Here is a 23,132-nt window from a genome sequence, read left to right on the forward strand (position 1 = left end):
TTGTTGAGTAGTTTCAATTCCCGGGATAATATATTCATTCTGCATAGTTATCTTCTATGACAAGATTTTGATAAATCTTTAACACCTACATCCCGTGTCACTACCACACAGGAAATGCATGGCCTATATCTCTACAGAATGCTACTATGATTATTTTACACTGCTATAGATATAAGAATGAAAGAGTAGAATAAAACAAGAGAAAACTGGTAACATGAAAAATCTAGTTTCAGTTTTAGCACATGCTGCCTCTCTTATCTTTGCTTAGTGAGAACTATACATTGGTCATTTTTGTTGAAAAAAAAATGTCATTTTCTTTCGCGAAATGCTGATTAGACTGAAATCCTTTTCTGAGAGCAGCACTGAAAACTTCATTGTTTTTGAGGATTTATACACTTTACAGTCTAGCAAAACCTTAGATGTTCAGATCTCTGAATAATCCATTGCAAGCAATTTCCTATTTAGCTTGCTATTCTGCCCACCTTTAGGTTGGGGGCAGGAACGAAAGAAGGAAGGAGTCAGGGTTAGATGAGCTACTGATGACTTCTGAGAAAGGCCATATTCCATTCACAGTATGTGAAAGGCAACACTGTCACTTAGTATTTATGTAGTATCTATGAACTGGCGAAAGAACCCTCTCTGAGTACCGACGAATGTAAACCGTAACATAAAAAATGTTCCAAACTTTCTGCTGTGCTTAAAATGGAAGCATTCTAAGGATTTTTTTGTATCACTGGCTATCTTTAAGTTACCTGACCAGTATCATATTTTGTGTATTGGGGTTTTCTTGAAAACTATCAGGTTTTCACTTCTGCAACCTTAAATGGACTTCCTTTCTTCTTCAAGTAGATTAACGTTTTATAACAAGGTTAAATGATGGCACTATGCAGCTATCTAAATGAGTGCTGTTCTTTGAAGGACAATTAACATTCTTTCTTCCACAACTGTGTTCTAAAAGCCCTTACACTTTCTCTGTGATCTCTACTTAACATTCTAGTACGTCTCAAGGTGTTACACAGCTTTCAGCTGAATTCAAGAACTAAAAACCAGTGACAAGTCAAAGTGATGCTATTTATTAGCAGGAAACATTGTGATAACAGGAACTTCTGCTTAACTGGGTCAGAGATATTTTTTTTTTTCCCAGAGAAGACCAAGCTATGGTAAATGTAGCCAATAAATGTAAACATTATCAGTCAACTCCTGTGTCAATTAACATATAAATATCTCCTATTAGTTAACTAATTAAACCTTTAAAGATTGACCTTTCCTCAGCACAAATATCATTGCTATCAAATGAAAGTATAACAGGATATGGAGTTTTTGATGGGTACAAATTTATCTTGAAATAAGCAAGTAATTGTAGTGCAGTCAACACTACAAATTGCATTTTCTGAGATTTTTTTTTCCTTTTTTATAACTTAAACCTTTCCTAAAATCCCAGTTAGCGCCCAGCTAGAGATCATATGCTTTGAATAATAATTCTGATGATCATATAAGGTAGCAATTTCAGCACTTACAGGGAGCCAGATACCAATTAGTAGTGACAGTGAGGTTCTTTTGTGTAAAAGCATAGGTCTACTATCTAAAATTGCTTTTTGATTTTATAAAATATGCTACTAATATACGATCATCTGAAATCTAGGATCTTTCAATTCATTTCAGAAAGGAAATGCACCACTGACTTCTATCTCTTACAATGACGAGAGAGCTATCACTTCTCAAATACTATCAAAGGAAATTGCTACTGAAGGGATCTTTCCTGCCTTGTTACTTTTTGTGTGTGCGCATTTTCTATGCTTCTTTGACAATACAGGTAAGATTATACACATAAGATCCCTTTTCCCCCCTTTATTAGCCACCATCAGTACTACTTCAACATCTATACTTCAAAGAAAGCAATCAGAAAACAGACTGCTTGAAAAATCTGCTACATAGAGTTCTGATTTTATACTTGTACAGTTATTCAGAATTTGTTTAAAGCTACAACTTACACTGGTCATACAGTAACTAACAGAAATATTGGTTTAAATGCATAATGACTTATAAAAAAAATTCCTGCCACTTTAGTGGTAACGATTATTTTTGAAAGAATAATTTCAGCAATAGTTTATTTCCTGTATTATCTGCAGCTCATCACATCAGAAAGTCTTTTCTCTGCCAATCTAAGACCTACTTTAAATATCAAATACTGAGAAAGTATACCTTCTACCTTGAATCAGTCTCTTCTGGTTCGTATTTCCACAGCTAAGCAGAATTTTTGTGTTAGGGACCAGAAAGGAAAATTTTCTGTCTTAAAAGAACAGAAAAATACTGTGACTAAAATATACTTAGCCTAACACTATACCCTTGTTTCCTCTTTTTTCCTGTTTTGGCAAGGAATTGGAGACTGTAACAGCTAGTAAAAGATGCACTGTGTTGAGAGAATATATTTGTCATTCTAAGGATAGTCTGTTACATAACCTCTTTCCAAATCAATTACTTTTTCTATTTTTTTATCATTTCCAGTTCTCTGTATTTACAAAGCTTATTTATTTATTTGTTGTAAAGCAAATTTATAAAGATGACTCCCTTTTTAATGCAATGGATAGTGTTATTCCACTTCTATTATGCTTTGCTGTCAGCCAGGTGAACACAATACTAAACCAACTGCTGTATGTATTAAAACTGATTTCAAAGTTAGATCACAAGAGAATAGTGTGATCCAAGTTGTTCCTAGTATGACTAGGAAAAACTGTTTGTTTAGAGATGATAAACTGAATAATCACTGTTTATAATCACTGACAATGAAAAATATTGCTAAATACTTAAAATATCATGGTTAGTACCACAGATGTGCAGGGAAGACTTAGTCTCTTTGCTTATAATTGGAGAAATTATTTTGAAATTATTTTGCAACATGAGACCTCATAGAGCTTGACAAAGAATACCAAATGAGCTCTAGGATCCTGATTACTGCAATGACGAGTCTCAAAAACAAGTAACAAAGACTGATCAGCCCTTCAGGTCAATGTCAAGTGTACAAATGAATGCGTATTGGCAGCTTCAGCGCTATGTAGCTGCAAACCACCACTGGGTGGAGGGAAATACCTTATAGCAACATAAGGGAATCTCGCAACTATTTTCTTCCTCTCTGTGAAAACAAGACTTTGAACCTACGCAGCATTTTAATAAACATCTTAATTTGACATTTAAAAGTTATTCTTTCTGTAACAGCCTCAGGAAAGCTAATGAAAAAAGTTTAGAAACAGGACACAGCCCATTTAATTTTAAATGATATCATTCATCTTAAGTTGTGAACAATCACTATCCTGTGAAGCAAAGCTCTGTATTTATCTACAAAATGGAGCAACAGAAAGAGCTTCTCCATCCCTACTTGGCTAATGTACTTTGGGGACTACTTCTGATAGTGAGACTCCCACCTCACCTTCGAAAACTCTTAAATGCTCATTTGCTCTGCTGAGCTTACCAGTGAGGGTGCCAATTACCTCTAACACTAATGGCATGTTTTTGTGATGTAGACATTTGTCAGATAGGAATTAAAATGAGACAAGTCAGACAATTTGTTAACCGAAATCGGTATCTTTTCATCACTGTCCTGAATCTGCTACAGACTCTACCGAGAGATGAAGGATACACTCCCCTGTTAATGGCAGGCTTCATCCTCTTTGTTGATTTTCAGTCCTTGAATTTATTGACAGTGACACTAAAGAAAAATTTGAAAAACCCCATACCTGAAACTATCTAGACGCAGGCTCAAAATTATCCCACCTACTACTGCAATTTCAATGCAATGTTACAACAGTTGTTTAGAACACGTCACAGAACATACTTGGGTATTTTTTAGTAACAGTGGGACAAAAATGTGCTTGCAAAGTATAATTGCCAAAGGTGAGTGACACCTCACTGACTCAAGCAGTGGCACAAGCAGCCCCCACACAGGCAAGTAAGTTTATTATGTCATTCAGAAAAAATACTTTGCTCAGTAGTATTAACTGACTGAACAGTGTGAATTTTCAGGTAGCACTCTAATGATTACTAAGATTTTTCTTTCCCCTTCTCCACTCCCCTCCTCCCCCCCTAAAAAAAAAAAAAAAAAAAAAAAAAAAAAAAAAAAAAGTCCTTGTCGTCGTTTAAATCACAGATTTTGGAGGAGGAAAAAGAGGAAACGTTTCCATTGGGGATTTTTTCTGTTGACTGGTAATCAGCAAGCTCCCTTCAGAGTGAGTGAAAGCAGGTATTTATGTTTAAATATAAACACTTAAATGTATTTAGGTGTTTAGTAGAATCTCAGAAAAAAAGCTTCACTAAAATACTGATTTAAAGATTTTATGATTAGGCGGCTATATACAAATTTGAATTAAAATACTCCTACAACAGGTCAAACAAACCCTATTCAGTCATGTACCCTCACTAAATAGCTTGCTTATTGTCATAAAACCTGACACATGACAAGGACTGACAAGTTGTCTGAACTGATACAGCATGTTTTATTCACTTTTTTCTCACCTGAATGCTATGCTTTTTATTAAGAGTATAACAGGCAAAATTAAAACAGTCATGTGACTATGTTTTTATACTTGAATAAGTAAAAGATAACCAAATGTCTTTTAGCTGTAGGTGAATGCATTTTCCAACCTCTTTCAGATCTTTTAACATCAGAGCCTTCCAGTAGAGCGCCCATCAGATTTATTTCAAAACATATACAAACTACAATAAAAGGGAAAACACAAACAGCTCTGATCCAAACTCACTTCATTATTTTGGTTCTGTGATAGACCTTTTCCAGCACTGGTCTAACTGCTGTTTAAACAGCTAAAACTGCAGAAAACTACTATGTTCTGTTCTTGCACGCCAATAATGTTGAAAGGTCTCTAACAGGGCAAGTTCCCTATTGCTACAGATGCTGGACAAACAACCCATACCCTGAAAATTCAACAGTCCTTCAGTTAATTTAATTAGATGTTATCAACTGTCATAACAAATATGAATTAAAAACTGCTCTGATTCAGCTATTAAGCCAGAATTGCCTTTCTCACTCTACTCATTCCAGTTTCTCATCTGTAATGTACGTGAGTAGGAACTGTAAGGACCTTCTACACATGTAGCTATACATATGGTAACAATTTACATATTAAAAAATCTCCTTTCTGCTCAGATAATCCTTTTAAAATTCCAAGACTTGATTCATCATTTTTGCATTGACTCTATAGCATGTTTAATCAAGTTAATGCAAGTTTTCTGTTCTTTGATACAATGAAGCACTCAGCTTAATAAGGGAACTAGGTCAGCTGACATGTTTTTGTTAGAAGAATTACTTAACGATATACTCAAAAGATGAAAGAAAATTTTCAAGTCATGAAAGTCTTTTAATTTGGCTTGTAAGGGCAAAAGGGGTAATTTATGGGGTTTTGCTTTGTTGTATCCTTGATCAACTAAGTAACAGTTTCCCCAATTCCATTTTTTTTAAAAAAAAGGTCAAAAGAAACCCAAGTAGTAAAACCAAACTGACACTTAAAATAAGTTACCATGTTTCTTATGAAATTGTTAAGTAATAACAGGAACCTGAGTTTGTATTTCAATATGAAATTTTCTTCCAATCTACATAAACTGTAGCATAAAGTAAGAAATTTTCAGTGGGTTTCTGTCCACCTCATAGTAGGCATACATATCTGTATAGTTTTCCCAGCAGACCTGATAAATCATCATTCCTTCAGCTCTATATGAATATCGACTGTACTATAACAGATCAGCAGGGTGCTCATGAACCACACAGACAAGAAGGCACCAAGAGCAGAACACTAGAGAATTTAGCTATTGAAAATATAAGCCATAATCTGTCAAATAGCATATATAATGTGTTATTGTATTACAGAGCACATGTATGAGTATTTTCAAATGTCCCTAACTTTTCAGGAGCCAGTGAAACTTTTCCAAATACTTTTCTCCTTCAGTCCTCTGATCTTGTCTTCATCAGAACAGTAGCTGTATGGGACTGATTCTTATTATAGTAAGTGTACAGCTATTTATTCGTGCAGAAGAGTAGGGGAGAAGGAAGAAAAAAACCCTAAACAAATAAAATTGCTTTCCTTGTTACTGTCACATGATTTCCAGTAAAACTGACATTATTGACATTTCTCAAGTGTTTTGTTAATCTCAGTTTCTGCCCTCATCTTAATCTCAAGAACCTGCCATTCTTTAAATGTGACCAAAAAAGCAAAAGCTAGATATTGTTAGACATACACGACAAAGCAGTTCACCTAGCTTTATTTCTCTTTTTTCCTGAAGGTGTCGGGGTAGTTCCTCAGAAAACTGAGTTTGCTCATAAAAATCTAGATTAAAAAAGAAAAAAATAGACAACCCACACAAAGGAATGAGCCTATTTCTATTTAAATTAGCTTATCACAATGCATTTTTTGCCCTTTGCCAAGTTATTCATGAGTGACTTTCTGAATTCTCAGTGCCAGCTCAAAAATTCTGAAAAACGAATGGAATTGTTTTGAAGGAACAAAAAGCACCTGAAAAATCAAACTCGTTTTTCTGAAATGTTGTGCTGTTAGGAGAGGTGTGACTGGGGTAGAGTGGAGGCAGTGGATGATCTGTGGGGAAGATCGGGGTGGTAGGGGCTCCTTTTGATCCTGCAGAAGCAGTGGTCTATGGTGGCCTCTATCTGGAGTGTGTTACTTCTGCACTGCATTCCCGCACAGGCGGTCTGGCCCTTGGCACTGAGCCTTGGCTCCTCTGCTGCTGACGTAGGAGTTCAGTGGAGACTAAGATGCAGATGGGACATTTGTACAAGGGAAGGAACAACTGCAGCACTGTCTGTCGAGGAGGCAGGGCAGCCATTTACAAGCTCCTGGCTTTAGCCCCCAACCAAACATGTCCTGGAAGCGATGCCAAGAGTTGAAGCGCGTTGCCAGGCTGTAATTTAAAAGGCAGACTTGGCAAAGGGAGAGTGGCCAGTTTGGGGGTATTTAAATGACTGATTGTCTGACAAAAAATTTTGTCTCTCTTTACATTTATTACCCACCTGGGCATTAATGCCAATTGATATCTACAGTAGAAATGCCCTGCCAGAAAATAAGGATAAGCAGTGAACAGAACTATTACTTTAAAATAAATTTACCATCTCTACACTGAGAAATTATAACCCACCTACTTAAATAGCCTATCTGTTCTCTTTACTATAACTCCTGTATCAATACCTTTGTTTACAGGAAGGACTCAGCTTTCTTGAGCTGTAACTTAAGTTGTATACAGAGTTATTAAATATAAAAAGAAAACTTTTTTCTTCTTACCAAAACCATCCCTTTCAAGTAAAGCACAAAATGCAGGAGGCTACACGTTACATATGTGTTACACATGAAGCAAAGATTATTCTAGCTGCCAAAATGAATCATAACAGTAATATTTTAATAAAAAACCTGTACTTGTTTTGCACAATGCAGCTAGCTTAAATAAATGCATGTTGTATACTTCCAGTGGAATTACTATTCCATCCTAGCAAGAACCTAAACACCATGAAAAACAATAATAGTAATGATGTTGTAGACATGACGATCTAGACAAACCAAGGTAGAAGCAATGCATTTTATTAGACCAGTTGATATATTAAGCACTGGATATCTGAAGCCAGGCTTGTGTACAGAAAAGCTTGCTTATTCTGTCAACTATGTATCTCAGTCTAAAACCAGGTATAACTTCTACTACAGAAGATTTGTTCTTGTCTGTTTCAAAAAGCTGTCATTAATTTTTGGACTTGTTTTATAGAAAGAAATATTTTTTTAGAGCTAGTTTATTATTTCCAAAGATCATGAACATAAAACTGTGAAACATTAGAGTATTATTCATCAGTTCATATGTCTATAATATGAATCTACATTTGAGTTTGTCACCTAAAGCTCCTTTGATAGTCAAAAGTTAGAAATAGGGATTTGTATAATGCAGTTCATCTAATCTATTTTATACATCAACTTTAGGATATGTCATGCTTTAGAAGTGCTATAAAGAGCAACTAGCTCGTATGTAGATGGTTGTAAATATTAAAGTTAGGTGAGATGAATCTTACCCCTAGAGAAAAATACACAACAGATCATACACTCAACCAAAAATAAACCTCCCAAAACTGGAATAAAATTATGCTGTGGGACTCTTGACTCTGTAAAGTGTACATTAAGGTCTGAAAGTGTTTCTTGTCATCTGCTGTGTCTGGAGATATATTCTTGTTTAACATGGGAAGGATGCATTAAGCAGAGACAGAATGCTTTAGACAGAGAAAATTCACAGGCATCCTTGTATTCTAACTCTCTCCTTTCCACATTGTATAAAGAATATGGAGGAAATCCACTGATTTCTATCACTCAGTCTTGTTTCTATAAAGTTATATCTCATATTTTTAAATTAATGCAGTTCTGAATGTGAATATAATACTCCAAAGTGAAAAGAAAAACTGTATTAAAGAGATGAAAAATGTCATTGCTGCTTCCAATTTCTTTCTCATATTCAAACAATTACCAAGTGTTATCAACTTCCCCACAGGAAAAAAAAAAAAGTTGGTAAAATTGTTTTCCTATATTAAGTTCTCACATTGATAAGTGAAACACCAGAAGTTAAATTATGATATAATTTTTGATTTATTCATTCCTATTCCTTTTCACATAGCTTTCATTTTTAAACTGTTCAGATAAAGTCCTCTGGAATAGCAAATTTATTCTCTTGACTCTTCTTTAAGTGTATTTTAGCCCTGCACTTTTATCAGTAAGCCAACAGTTTTATCCACACTGACTCCAGTAAGCATAGGATGAAACTGTTCACCAATTGAGTAAATCAGGAACAACTTTAGTTTTGGTCTGATCTGAAATTATAATCTGTCTTTTAGAGTCATGCAGAAATAGATAGGTATGTTTTCTCCATTTATTATGGTTAAAAAAAAGACCATCTGCTATCCATGCTGATGTGGATGATCATGACATAGCTATCTTTCCTGTTACTAATACATGACACAGATATTTTTAAATGTCTTTCTAAAAAGCGACTGATTAATTGAAATAAATTGCATGAGGGAATCCCCATAAAAGGCAAAGGTTACAATAAAATTTCTGTTCCTCACGGATTAGCAAGGTTTTTTGATTTGCATTTTTTTTAAAATATGATTTTACTCTTAAATGAACATGAGTTTTGATTTTTCATAACAAAAATGTCGGAAGATGAAATGTTGGCTCTGTCAAGTCAGTGGGCAAACCATTACTGATCTCAATGAAACCAAGATTTCAATAAAAGTGAAAAAGAATGCAAAGAAAATCTTGTTTATTAAATTTACTATGTGCCATTTTTCTATTGTTTATATACAATGATATTTTAGATGTTTAATTGATACTATGGAGCAGCAACATGAAAAGAAGCTTAATAACTTCTTTTCTTAGATGCAGGGGTTATAATCCTGAGGTTGTCTCAAAATACAAATATTTTATAAAATAAGTGTACTTTTGGTAGTACTGAATAATCCTCAAGAGAGTTTCTACAGAATTTTGGGGAGGGCTTTTCTCTTAAGACTGTACCCAACCAGGTAATGCTACAGTAAAAATGAGATGTCTTCTTCTTTCCTTAATCTTCTGCTGTAATACAAGCATTATAAGGAATTTCTTAGTGAACACGTACTATGAATATTGCTCACTTACTAGCTAAGAATTTGACTACAGCCTATAGAAAACAATGAAAAAAATGCTTAAAAGGTGCTTGTTTTTTTGAATTTCTTTTCATATAAAATACTCCTTCAGCAAAAAATCATCATCTGTTTATTCAGAGTAATATTTGGGAAATATACAAAGATCTTCGTTCTTTACTTATATTCCCATCTTTTTCTTTTGGACAGCATCTTTAAACCCATGCCTTAGAGCTTGAATATATGTTTTCTTCCCTTTGCTGAATATTTCATCATGCTTCCTGTAGGGATAGTTTCATTCCATCTTTTAGTTCCAGTCACTGGAACAAATATATGAGATGGAAAGATGATTCAAAATATCTTTTGTAATTGATCAAGAAATTTTAAACAAACATGTAAGTTCGATTCTAGTTTTGCTTAAGGGAAAAGGTTCTGATTTTACCCTCAATGATCTCAACCTCAATGTTGATAAGAGGAGTTTTTCAGGCAATGATATGACCTCAAAGGAGTGAACTTAGAGAAGAAGTTTTAAGTGACCAGAAATTTTAAATGTAAAAAACAAGGAATTTGTATGGTAAAATAAAAGATCTATTTTTTTTCACCATTAGCTTTTATAATTGGTCTTGGCACAATTTGTTGTATTATAACAGATGTATTAGAAAACAAAGTTGTTCTTATCCTGCAACAAAACATATTAAAGCTCTGATAACATTTAAAGAATAATAAAGCTGAACAAAATAATATATTTCACCAAAAGTGCTAATGAAGGCCTTATTTAGTCTATTTGTATTTTAGCATGCTATACGATAAAGTTTGCCCTTCATTTTAAAATGATATATTGATTTAGCATAATTGTATACAGAATGACTTTAAGGATGGAAGCAACGCTTGGTCCGTGTGCTATTGTACTTGGATATTTCATACTCTAGTTTATTAAAATATCATCCTAGAAAATCCACTCTATGCATAAATAAACTAAAACTTTCCCCCAAAAAAGCTTGGGAAGTTGTAAATGCTAGGTTAGGACAATATTGCTGGAATTCACATACTCAAGGGAAATATAGAAGTAAAATGAAATCTTCTGATTCCATAGTAATAATGTGAAACATTGACACTGAATATCATTTCACTACATTTAAAAGGTTGTTTAATAAGCATCCTGGGTGTCTTAAGAACAGATTTATTTAATTTATTTAATATCTTATTAAACTAAAGGTTTATAAGTCTTTTATATCTTTAATAGTCACCAATACTTACTGCTTTGTGAAAAACATTTTTGTCTGCAGTTTCTTTTTCATTATAGAATGAAGCTCATCTGAACAACTTCATCATGCTCAACTAAAACAACAGTAAGCAGCGCCATGGTAACAACATATACTTAGCATATTTATATTTTAATATTCTAATATGATTTATGAACAAAGGAAACTCACACAAACTTCTTCACACCCAGAAACAGCATTTCCCTACATTATTCTCAACTGATGTAAAAACGATTTTGGAGGCATATTTTTTATATTTTAAGTTCTTAATTTTACACACAGTGCCATAATTAAAATAAAATAAAAACCTTCAGCTAAGTAGTATCATACAAGTTTAAAAAATCATCAGCTTCCTAGCAACTATGGTATGGACATAAGCAAGCAAAAATGTCAAAATCTTCACAAGAGTACTTAGAGCCACACACTGCCCTTGCTATATAATAATTTCAAATAGAATTCTTCATTTTCATCAGGATGTAAGCTGAATGCTTCTACAGATATTTTATTTCTACACTGTAATCACATGCTACAAAATCCTTTCACTGCCACCATATTGTCAATGAGAGTGCAGGACATTATGCAAACAGAAGTCATGACTGCACCATCGCTTCATAATGTTTAACCAAGTAACTATTACAAATCTTACATATTTGTCTTATATGTTGTCTGAGGGCCATTCCTTAACATCGTATGAGATAAGCAGAGGTCTCAAAGGTCATGACACAATGAGAACAAGAATGATTTATATAAGCTTGTGAACACTAAAACTTACTTGAGTGTAATAAACATAAAGTTTTCTAATATATTTCAGGTTTTCATAGCTAATGTTCTATATTTATATTATCCATACAAATAGCCACAAGAGACTAATCATTCCTCCTCTTCAGAAAATACCCTATCGGATAGAGAGGAAAACCTGACCTATTGGAAGGGAAGCAGAAAATAAAGTGCATTTGTATAGGAAGCATTAGCATCATGAAAAGTCTGCAACAACAGCCATATGCTGGAGGAAGCATGATAAATAATGAAAAAATGGCAACTAAGAAAGAGAGCGTATTACAGAAGGTAGATTAGGCATGAATTAAGAATCTGTCTAAAATAACAAGTATATGAAAGTATTACCCAAAAGGAGCGGGCCATTCATCACATCTAACGTTACACAGAGGAAGCTCTGCACCTTCCACAGCCAGTGGAGAATGTCTTTAAAATTTGGGCCACCCAACTCTGCTACTTCTCTGAGTCACTGTCTAGCGGTGCTTCCCTCTCTCCAGTGGCCCCGAAAGGGAGACTAATCTCTGGTTATTTAAAGCTGGCCTTTGTGAACACCCCAATTAGGTGTATCACAAAGGTAGAAATGTCCAAAGGTCACAAGGAACAGGGTTTCAGAGAGAGCTGAGAATCTGTCTGCGTTTAAATTACACGTCTATTCTTTTGCTAACTTGTTGGTTTTCTAATTTGTAATTTCAACCTATAACACACAGTACACAATATAATTTGCACTTACTTTGAAATAAAATACATAAGCTTTGCTCATTGCTGCCGTCATATGTCTGGTTTTGAATAACTCACTGAATCCATTTAGAATGAATATGTTAAATGAACACTTACAGAGAATGTTTTAATCAAATCTCTACATAATATTCTGATTATTATTACTCAAATGCACACAGGAGATTAATTTAGATCCTTGTTTGCTGCTGCACAAAAATGATTGCACTATAAAAGAAGATCACTCTTTTCTAATTAAAAAACTACCCAGCCCACTATTCGGCCATGAATTTGCTAAACCTACAGGATTTTATGTATTTTAAAAATACTAGGTTCATATTTTGAATATGCTGTTTTCCTAATGAGTGTATTTTTTGGTTTATGCTTTATTAGTCTTTTCACAGAATAATAATGGTAAATATAATCTTTCTGTGTATATAATCAAGAGCTGAATTAAATTCGTGATGAACAAAAGTAATAAGTATCAACTCTGATAATTACAGGGATAAACTAAAATAAGGAAAAGGAGGTGCTGGGTGTATCCAAAATGGTTCATCCTTATCATTAGTTGCTGAGACTACACAGAGTCTGTTCTCAAGCTCTGAGTGCTTGGAAAACAGCTGCCCTTGTTCTTTAATACTTTTCTCATTTAACACTACCTACAAATAAAGAAGCACACTTAACTGCAGCATCTTTCTATGTTCTGAAGGAGACAAAACAGCAGAAGTGGAAAGAATCAGTCCCAACATTTTTGTGAAAAAAGAGGGCACATTTTGTCTTATACAGTTAAAATACAGATCACTTTAGGCAGGATAAAACTTTCCATGTCCCTTTCAACAAAAGAAATATCATAACTGGCTATGTATATATTCTATAGAGATATGTAAGAGCCCAATTAAGTGAGTTGTGATACTAGAAATAGAATTTCATTATAATTATTTTTTTTTCATTGTGTTTATTTACATGGTGGATTTTTCATCCCTAAAAATACATACTGACATATAGCTATTTAAGATTTTTTTACTGTGCTGATGAAGACTAAATCTTTCAGGAAGCAAAAGAAAAAAAGCTTGTTCAACAAACCCCAACTTTTTAGCAACACTAACAAAGTTAGCTCCAGTATAAGAGTGATGCATAAAAATGATAGTCTGGCAGTCTTTTTGCCTATAAACTAATGAGGAAGGAAGTCACAGACAGCAGAGAGAAAGAATATACTGTTATTTTCCACATTGTTACAGAAGTATCTTCAACCAAGCAGGCTAAATGCAAATAATGAAAAGACTCTTATCAATTTACATTACGTTTAATATTACTGTAGCTTGACAGTGAGCATGCAACACTAAATCTAAAATCATTCTCATTCCAGTAGGACTTGTTTTTAAGGGGACTTTAAGGGAACTAATCAATCCCTAAAGACAATGAAGTGTGTCTCTGAGAAAAAGAGTTCAGGAATAAGAACCTAATGATTAGCTCTGATTCCATCTGCAAGGTATGAGAACTTCTTTTGGAATGGAAAAAATATTTTAATATTTAAACCAAAAAGAAGTCATGGAAGAATTGAATAAGTAATGCTCCAGCTGCAAGGCTGACAGGATCTGTTTGCTTTATTATATGCATCAAGAACAAGTATTTGTTACTGTAGTGGGGTACATATACACTATCTCTTAGGCTCAAGCTGGACTTCCTTTGACCTGAAAGAGTTTGTACTTGCAAATACCTTAGTCATACTGGGAACAGAAAGAATAATAATCACCTTAACATTTAACTAAAATAAATTACTACTGGAAACCCTTTTTGACCCGTGTTATGCAGTCAGACTAAATTAATACTGTGCTATTAAAATATGAAGCTTTCCTCTATCTGAACATGTCCTTAATTAAGATTGTCACAGGGAGCTGATAAACTTTTTATTAAAATTCCACATATTAAAGAAAAAAAATGCTAATCTGAAGTGTAGTCTGCTACACTAGTCTGAAGGTGTAGATGTCTACAAATGTTTTAGTACATTGAAGCAGTTTTTTAATGCATAATTACATAACAACAAGCCAAGAACCACCAATTATGTTGTTTATGTGAACATTTTCATTAATGACAAGCTGTAAAAATCAGTGTGTGCAGTTTGTATGTTGCAAAGTAGATAATTTCCAAGTCAAATGCTAGTAGAAAATGGGAATTGATTCAGATCATTTAGATGATAATATATTTCCAATGTGAGATATAGATCTTCCAAGCAACATTAAAGTTAAAAAGAGGATATCCTAATAGGAAACTGCTAGATACATATCTATTCTAAGACAGAATCATATTCTGAAGTGGAAATAAAGTATATACTTATTCTTAGAAAGGAAAATATACCTAACATGACTGCCATTCACAAGATTTTTTTCATAAGACCAAAAATGTGACCATTAAAAGTGGTTGTTATTTTGTGATTGTTTCTTTAAAGGTGTACCTAAGATGGGATTCAGTGCTTATAATTTAAGCCACAAAGGGCAGTGTGTTTTCTCATTCTAGAACAGGTAGGAAAAAAATACTCTCTCCAGGGATTAGAGATTTCTAATAGCTGTAGTTAGATGAGATGGGTGCCACCTCTAAAGTTTGACCTTTTTCAAAAAATGTTCATGATTTTTCTTAACTTCTTAGCTTTCTAAGTCAGACTATTAGGCATACAGATATGTAACATGTGAAGCGCTGAAATTAATATAACAAGTATACAAAACACCAATATTCGAGGTCAAGCTCCTGTTTAATTATATGACTTCCCTAAAAGAACAGCGAGACGGTATGAAGACCTACAGTACTACCAAAGCAGTTTACTACTTTGGAGGTTGTGCTGACATCTGCCAGGGTTTCCAGACTTAGAAATTAAACATTTCCCTCCATAAGCATTCATTCATTTTTAGCATATCAAAATCAGACAAGTCTTTTCCTGTCTCTATCTAGTTAAACATTAAACACTGAACTCCTATCTATATCACAAGTGATTAATTAATTTTGTAAAATCATTACTACAAACAGTAAGATGCATCTGGTTATGATGCTTTTTTCTTTCTCCTGTCAGTCTGAGTCTCCTTTAAATAATGCTGTGCAGTGCAGCCCTATCCACAGTGACTGAAGGGATCACCTGAGGACTGATGGAATATATGCCATGTGAGTCCATACATCATATATTAAAAAAGGTTACTGACAACCCCCTTCTGGAATAAATCAAATTCTTGAGGACTCTATTTCTGCTTTTTTCATAGAAGAGTCAATCAAACAAAGTGTATGGATGTTTACTGTGAGGTTAATCACTAGACAGTAATTGCCTGTCTGTACTGACCAAATAAATCAATTCCGTATACAAGAAAATTATGAAGAGATCCTGGATATTGAGCTTAAATAAATATGATTGATTACCTGAATTCTCTCAAAACAACATAAACAATATGATTGCCAGACTAATCTACTAGAAGAAAATTACAAACCATAATTCACTATAATTTCTGCTAATGTAGAGGACAAATGGGATACCTCAGAATAGAAAGCAAACTTTTCACCATCACAGGAAACCTTACAACCTAATGCAAAACATAAATGCGGTCACTAATTCTCAGCATGCAATGTATTTCTATATTGGCTACGCAAGTGTAACAAGAAAAACGCACAGAACTCCCTCTACAAGATTGTTTTGCTTATTTGATACTTCAAAGGGTGCAGGAGCAAGCACCTTTGTGAAAGAATATGAATCTAGATAACCTTCAGTTTCCCCCCAAAATCCTGGTTTTGCCTTCTTTTAGGGAATATGATATGGAACTACACTGCATTATATAGATCATGACTACTGTCTTCCAGTGTCATCTTATAACTGCAGAGGTTAATTACACCTTAGGTGTAAATTCAGCTATAGTCTTTATGTTTTTATGAAACAGAAGTTAGACATGTGGTGAGGAATGGAGAAGTTAATAAATTTTTTTTCATAATATTCTGCAGATCAGGACATTCCTATTACAGTATATATTTTTGCTTTCAGCTATATTGGATTTTATATATTGATATGGTAGCTTTAAATGCAAGTTATATTAAATGCACCTTCTATTGCTGTTTGCAAGATTATACAGTTTATTTATGTTACATAATTACACTATGAAACTTGATGCTTCAAAATGTTGTTGAAGCCAAGGATAAATGGATTAAAAATATAATCAAACTAATGGAAAATAGGTTAATTGGTAACCATTATACATGATGACTTAGATCAGGAAGTTCTTCAAGTACTAGCTACAGAAAGCTGGGAGAGAATATCAGAGGAAGTATGATACCGTACTTCGTTCTCACATGGTCCAGATAATACTCCTTAAATGTCCATTACATTGTTACAGTGACCTTGTTGGACTAAAAAGATTTTAACTTGATCTAACCCAGCGCAAGTATTCTTATGTCCCAAGGCATTCAACCACAAGAAAAAGTATGATCGACTTCATGATCCTATTTTCCATTAGACGTAGTGTTGCGGAAGTTACCTGTTCCTTATCCTCATTTTCCAGTCGGAAATATGAACTCACCATGAACTTTTGCAACAGACTAAAACTCAAGACTTGTTCAAAATATTACACATATTAGTGTAAAGTCTTTGGGACAGCTTGATATATCAATTGTTCATGCTTTGGCATCCAGCAAAGTTTTATGCAAAAGAGGTTTAAGTAGATACAATGACTCAAATACATTCCCAGTCACAAACTTCAATGTTTTTCCTATATATAACAGATAACAAGAGCCCATAATTACCTGTAACTGTTAATTCCGTAGTTCTTCTGACAACAAAGATTCCATATTTTAACTCACAAGTATAATTTCCAATGTCATCCTCTCTAACTTCCCGAATGACAAGTGTGTCCTTTTTAAATACAATACTTGGTCTCCACGTCTTTGACTTGCATTCCTGTTTAAAGATAATATAACATTTCAGTGACTATGTTCTTATACTTAAACTGGACCACTACTGTCTATGTTGTTCAAAATCAAGAAGGCTAGAAATGAGCTCAACATATTCATGAATTTTACGTACACTAAAGATCTTAAATATTTCATTCCATTTAGTTTAGTATTAGTTAAAAAAAAAAAGACCAAATGACAGAGCATTTGCCCTTCTGACAACAAATAGAAGAGGATTTGATTCCTTTGGTTGTTTTCCTCTGACATTAGCTTTTTGAGGAGCTCCTATTTCATTTAGCTTTTACAGTTATGTTTGTGATCTGTATATTACCATTAGTTACAGTTTGCAGGGGAGAAAGTTTTGTTTGTGGGTTTGTTTTTTTAATAAAATGATAGTTAAAAATTGAAACAAAAAGATGAAAATGAAGAGAAACAAAGATGAGTTATATATCTCTTTCTGAAAACATCTTAGAATCAAAGTTCTTTGAATTCTTAACAATAGGTAAGTTCTGTATCAACAAAAAATAATGACTCTAAATTTTAATTTTTACTACCAAAACATTATATTTTGTGAAATAATAGAGAATATACATTCTGATTTGAATGTTTGTTGGCTGCCTAAATTGATTTCATTTAAATAACCTAGGTGCTTTTTTAAAAGTTTCTCAGAATGTTTTTATTCTAAGTTTTTTAAACATATTTGCATTGCTAACCAATATATTTATAAGGTATTAGGAATGAGGACTGATGTTTTTCATGAGACATAATGTCTTCTGACGGGCTGTCATAAAATACTTTACTTGATTAGCTTAGCATAATCATTGTTTATGCATTCAGGGCTTGTTTTTCAATGTTAAAGTATTAGAACTTGTTTGAGCATATTCACACAAGTGCTGTAAATGACGCCTAAAAAGACTTGCTTTTGAGCTATTGTTTGAGAAGCCAGTCATAGTTTAGTTTTAAATCTGATAAATCTTCAGTTATGTATTGTATTGCACATACAAAATCCAAGACAAATACAAGCAAACAATTTGTTACCTCTCAACTCAGCTCTAAATCAGCTAATACAATCAGAATCCTTCTAGTCTTTATTGCTATTAAATAACATAGTCTTGTGTTCCATACGAAGAAACATTTGTAATGTTATCAGACACGTTATCAGGCAATTTTTAAAATAATTAGAATGCATAGACCACATAGTTAAACTAGCATATTCCTCAATACACAGTCTAATTTCAGATTTTTGGAACTTTAGAGGCATTTTAAATTGTGTGTATTACAACACTGGCGTACTGAGTATTTCCTGCAAACAGCAGGAAACCCAGAACACAAGGTACCATTCATGAATGTTATTAGTGAGCTGCCCACAGGCAGTCCTGTTTTCTGGAACTTGGCCCTTAAGATCTAGAAATTAGTATACAATATCAAAATAAAGTTGTTAATGAGAACTATGGAATTATTGATAACTGCAAATAAAAGCTAATATGCCAATACCAACTTATAGGAAGTTATTCCTGAAATCTGTGTAGTAAAAATCAAGTAATTTGTTTGGGTAATAGCATGCACAGCTTTTCTACTTACAAACAGATTTTAAGTCTGAGGTTATACCCTTCAGGGTAAAACATATCCTCTAGGCTGGTATAGGACAAGCAGTTGCTGTACATACAGGTTTCATGACTATTTTAGCATATCAGACCAGCACAGACTGACAAAACTGGCTTTTTTAGTCCTCTCATTCAGCATAAAGCTGCCAATTATTTGTGACAACCATAAATGAATATTAACAAAACGCTAAATCTGAAGTTTACCAAAGAAAGAATTTGAATCTGTTTCTCGTGGTTCATTGTTCCGATCCTTTTGGTGTCTACTCTGGTGTCTATTTCTTAACAAAATTTAAAACCATCCAAGTTGCATATCATATTTAGATCACAAAAATCACCAGAACATAGCATAATATCTTGTTGAAGATAAAAATGTCTTGTATTCCTTACCTTATACCACAGAATTTCAGGCTCCCTAAATGGAAATAAAAAATCCTCTATTTCAGGGCATGAGATTTCCTTGCTTTTGCTAAGCTCAGCTTTTTCAAAATATTTCATCTTTGAATTGTAGCAGAGTCCAGTGTCATTTTCACCCACCGTCAGCGAAATGGACACTTTCATACAGTAAGTGGAGTTTCTGTAATGCAATAAAAATAGAAATAAAAGTCTAACATGAAAAAAATAAATGTCAGTGTACATGACATTGTTTTTAAGTCATTATTTTATTCCTAAGTAAGAGAGAGAAAATAAAACATTGTATTTTGTGTGTATTCTGTAGCTTTTCATGATAATTTTGCTGCTTTTTCAGCCACTATGTACAATATTTAGAGGCTGTTGGCCTTACTCTATGATTGAAGGCTTATTCCTTCCTTTCCTCGGGATCATTCTAACAGTACTGTCCTTATATTGTTTATTTGAGGACAGTTTTCTCCAAAGCAAATATGCAATAAAAGCTTCATGTTTTTACCAGTGAAACATGACAACCGTCTTGCTGACAAACACTATTACAACCATTCTCCGGGTGAAGAGATCATTTCGTATTACCACAGGCTAATGCCAAAGGCCGGCTTTGGCATCACACTGTGAACTGGGATATTAAGCTACCTGTTCATCAGATCTGAGCATGCTTTGAAGTGGGAGCAATAACCTTTATGCAGCCTTTGATTAAAATGAGTTTTGTGACCCTTCCAGTTATAGAAAAAAGGATGTTTTAAACTAAAGGACTGCTAAATTATTTACCATAGCCTCCAACCCCATACACCCACACCAACATGTTACTTCTGCATTAACTGCAATCTTTATTAGTTTGGGCTCTGTCCTGAAATTTAATACTTTTTTCGCTCCTGTTCGCTCCTGTATCAGACAGCCAGAGACTAGGGAACATTGTTTTGCTTCCCATATTTCACTATGCACTTTAATTAGTCTCAGAGATAAAATTACTTAAAAGGATTTTTTTTGTTCATTTTCATTTCCAGGTGGGCAGCAAGAGAGTGTCTAAAGCTGAGCACTCCCCAGGAACACACTGTGACAATGCAAGATTTCTCTCCCACTGATCTGTAAATGCATTTGACCTCTAATCTGCTGAAAGAGGATCCTGCAGAGAGCAGTAAGAAAACATTCCTTTACTTATTTTAATTCTCAGACTCTATGAGTGGATTGCTGATTTACAACAGACAAGTAGCCGACAGGGCAGGCTCTGAAAGATAGCTATATTTTCACATTCTCTTTAGACTTCTTAGAAAGCTTCCTTCTTTTGTTCAAGAAGAGGTGATAGAAATGCCTAAGAATGAAAAATACGAAAGAGAGACTTCAGTCAAAGCACTCAGCGGTCCCATTTCCTAAAGAAAATATAAACCTGAAAAGGAAGATATAAGTGACTAATTTATAAGATATTATTGTTAGAAATATAGATTCTGGAACTGAATGATCCTAAGATATCCAAATAATTTCAGAACGTGTAAGGGCAACAAACAAAATTGCATCCCTGTAAGTTAGGGCTAACTATTACTTATTACTCCATTCAGGAATCTGGCTGTATAAATAAAACAGAGTTGTCTAAACTTTACCCAAAGGATAGAAGTTATCTATTAAATATTGATCATTCTTTCAGCTTTTAGGCTGTTGAAGAGCCAGTTCTTGTATGTATATAAAATTCAGTATCATTCAGCATTTTAATGAACACATTTGCATTAGTGTACTTTACATTACACTATTGCTCCATTTAGATGCTATTTGAAATATTTATTTTTAGCTTGAAGACATGATAAAATGTCATCGAAGTCAATTTTTCAAAATAAGTAATAATCTGTTTCTGCATTCTTGAAAGACAACCCTGTTGCTTTGGAAACAGGGGGAAGGTCTCAGTAATCCACCATGCTCTCAGGGTTAAAAGCAAATACACAAACTAGATGACAAGGCTACTCTTTCGGATAACAGGGAAGATATGTAGGGAATAGGGAAGTATTGGATATTTAACTCATACGTTTAGATGTTCTCTTTTATTCTTTCCATGTGTTTGAGTCTTATGTTTGGTTCAATCATTGAATCTCATGATTTAAAAATTCCTAGAAGCCTGGAAAAAGGCACTTAACTGCAATCCCATTTCTCTGAAGATAACAGCTAAGGAAATTTTTTATTTTTGGTTTTAATATTCCTTCAATATTCAGAGAAAATTAGACAAACATTTAATTTATGTTTTTTTCTACTAAGGCTTCTTTTTTTGCAATAACAGCAATGCCAGTGGCTAGAGCTCGTCTGAGGCATGTTCACGTTTCCATTGCAGTAGGAGATCCTTTACTAGATGCAGCTTAGGCTTCCTACTATGTAGGAAGAGAAATATTTTTGAAATATCTCAGAGCTTTTAAACACATCGCTTGAAGAGGAGTTTAGTGTTGAGTGATTCAAAGATGTGAGTGTTTATGAACTTTTTGCAGGCAAAAGCACAAATTGACTGGGCTTTAAAATAATAATGTTCTAAGCTATTGGATACAAGGTACTGAAACCTTTTGGCTGGATCAATAAAATTTGGCTAGTCAACTAAGTTCCCTAACAGAATTTTCTCTCAAGGGCCTAAAGTATCATCACAGGAATCTACAACTCCAGGTACCTCCAGGTGACACAGACTTTCTTACTGAGACTCCACATACTAACTGCACTGTCAGTCCAGCCCCATCTGGTATTCTGCGTCAGAAGCCAAGTCTGCAACCGGGAAGACAGAAGACTGTTGGGAAGAAACCAAACTCAAAAGGACTAGTATAAAAGGCAGAGCACAATAAAACAATATGGTCAATGGAAACCAAGCTAGCGGGCTCCCAGAATCAGAAAAGCAGAATGAAAATTCAAACAGTCCCCTAGTGGGAGTGAGGAAGAAGAGGGAGGAGGAGAGCTGCTTGCTGTTTACAGCTGGAGCGTAATTGATTGAGTAGATGTGGAGCCCCTCAGCTAGCAAAACATGCAGCTGGCAGCAGAGCCCTGGAGCAAGCATGCATATGCCTCAGAGGATCAAAAATGTTTAGAGTGTTAGAGCTAAGGAAATTTTCCTTATGTATCTTACTGGAGGCACCAGACGAAAAGAAAGCAAAAATACCCTACACCACTGTATACTGTGTATTTATTTTATTTTATTCGCTGTTTGCTTTATAACCCAACGAAAACTTGCTACATTATTTATTAAGAGGTCTAAAACTTGTCATTTGTGGGACAGCTACTTAGAAACACTTTCAGGCAGTGTAAATCACACAGGTTACAAAAACATTTTAAAGAACTTACTAAAACTATATATACTTCCCTTTCTTTGCCCACAAGATCAACTTTCTTACTAGGAGTAGAAAAAAAATCCAGTTAGTTGTCATCTCTCATACAAAAAAAATTATTTCACGTGATATGACAGCAGCTATTCCTGTGTTTCACATGGTCTCAGAAGGCAGGCTTCACCCTAACTTGTGTTATTTGTATGTTTCTGGCCTATAAACAGTAAAGTAAACCAACAGCAATACTATCTGCTAAATATGTTGATTCCATTGTACATATTTTGTATGTCCATATGTTTTTAGGGACTAGTAGCAAAGGATATGTACCTGAAAGCCTGTGATAAAGATAAGACGAAAGAATGTAAAAGACTTAACTTCTCCATGTCTTCCTCTGTATCCCAGGAGTAGTTGTGCTAATGCTCTGAATCAATTCTTCACCATTTTTTAACAGATATTGTTTATTCTCTTGTTTGTACAGCAGCCATGTGAAAGCATACAGAGTACTGAATAACAAAGACCA

The 23,132-nt window shown here is 34.1% G+C and overlaps 1 protein-coding gene across 1 annotated transcript in view; it reads right to left on the minus strand.

Moving 5' to 3' along the window:
- Positions 1-23,132, minus strand: part of IL1RAPL1 (interleukin 1 receptor accessory protein like 1) — a 656,553-nt gene that overhangs the window by 256,835 nt on the left and 376,586 nt on the right. Inside the window, exons 3-4 of the mRNA XM_062574156.1 lie at positions 19,314-19,500; positions 17,176-17,329 (exon numbers count right to left, since the gene is read on the minus strand). Of these exons, the coding sequence (XP_062430140.1) occupies positions 17,176-17,329; positions 19,314-19,500 (341 nt within the window). The remainder of the gene's footprint in view (positions 1-17,175; positions 17,330-19,313; positions 19,501-23,132) is intronic.

This window comes from Rhea pennata, chromosome 1 (assembly GCF_028389875.1).
Source record: "Rhea pennata isolate bPtePen1 chromosome 1, bPtePen1.pri, whole genome shotgun sequence".
NCBI lineage: Eukaryota > Metazoa > Chordata > Aves > Rheiformes > Rheidae > Rhea > Rhea pennata.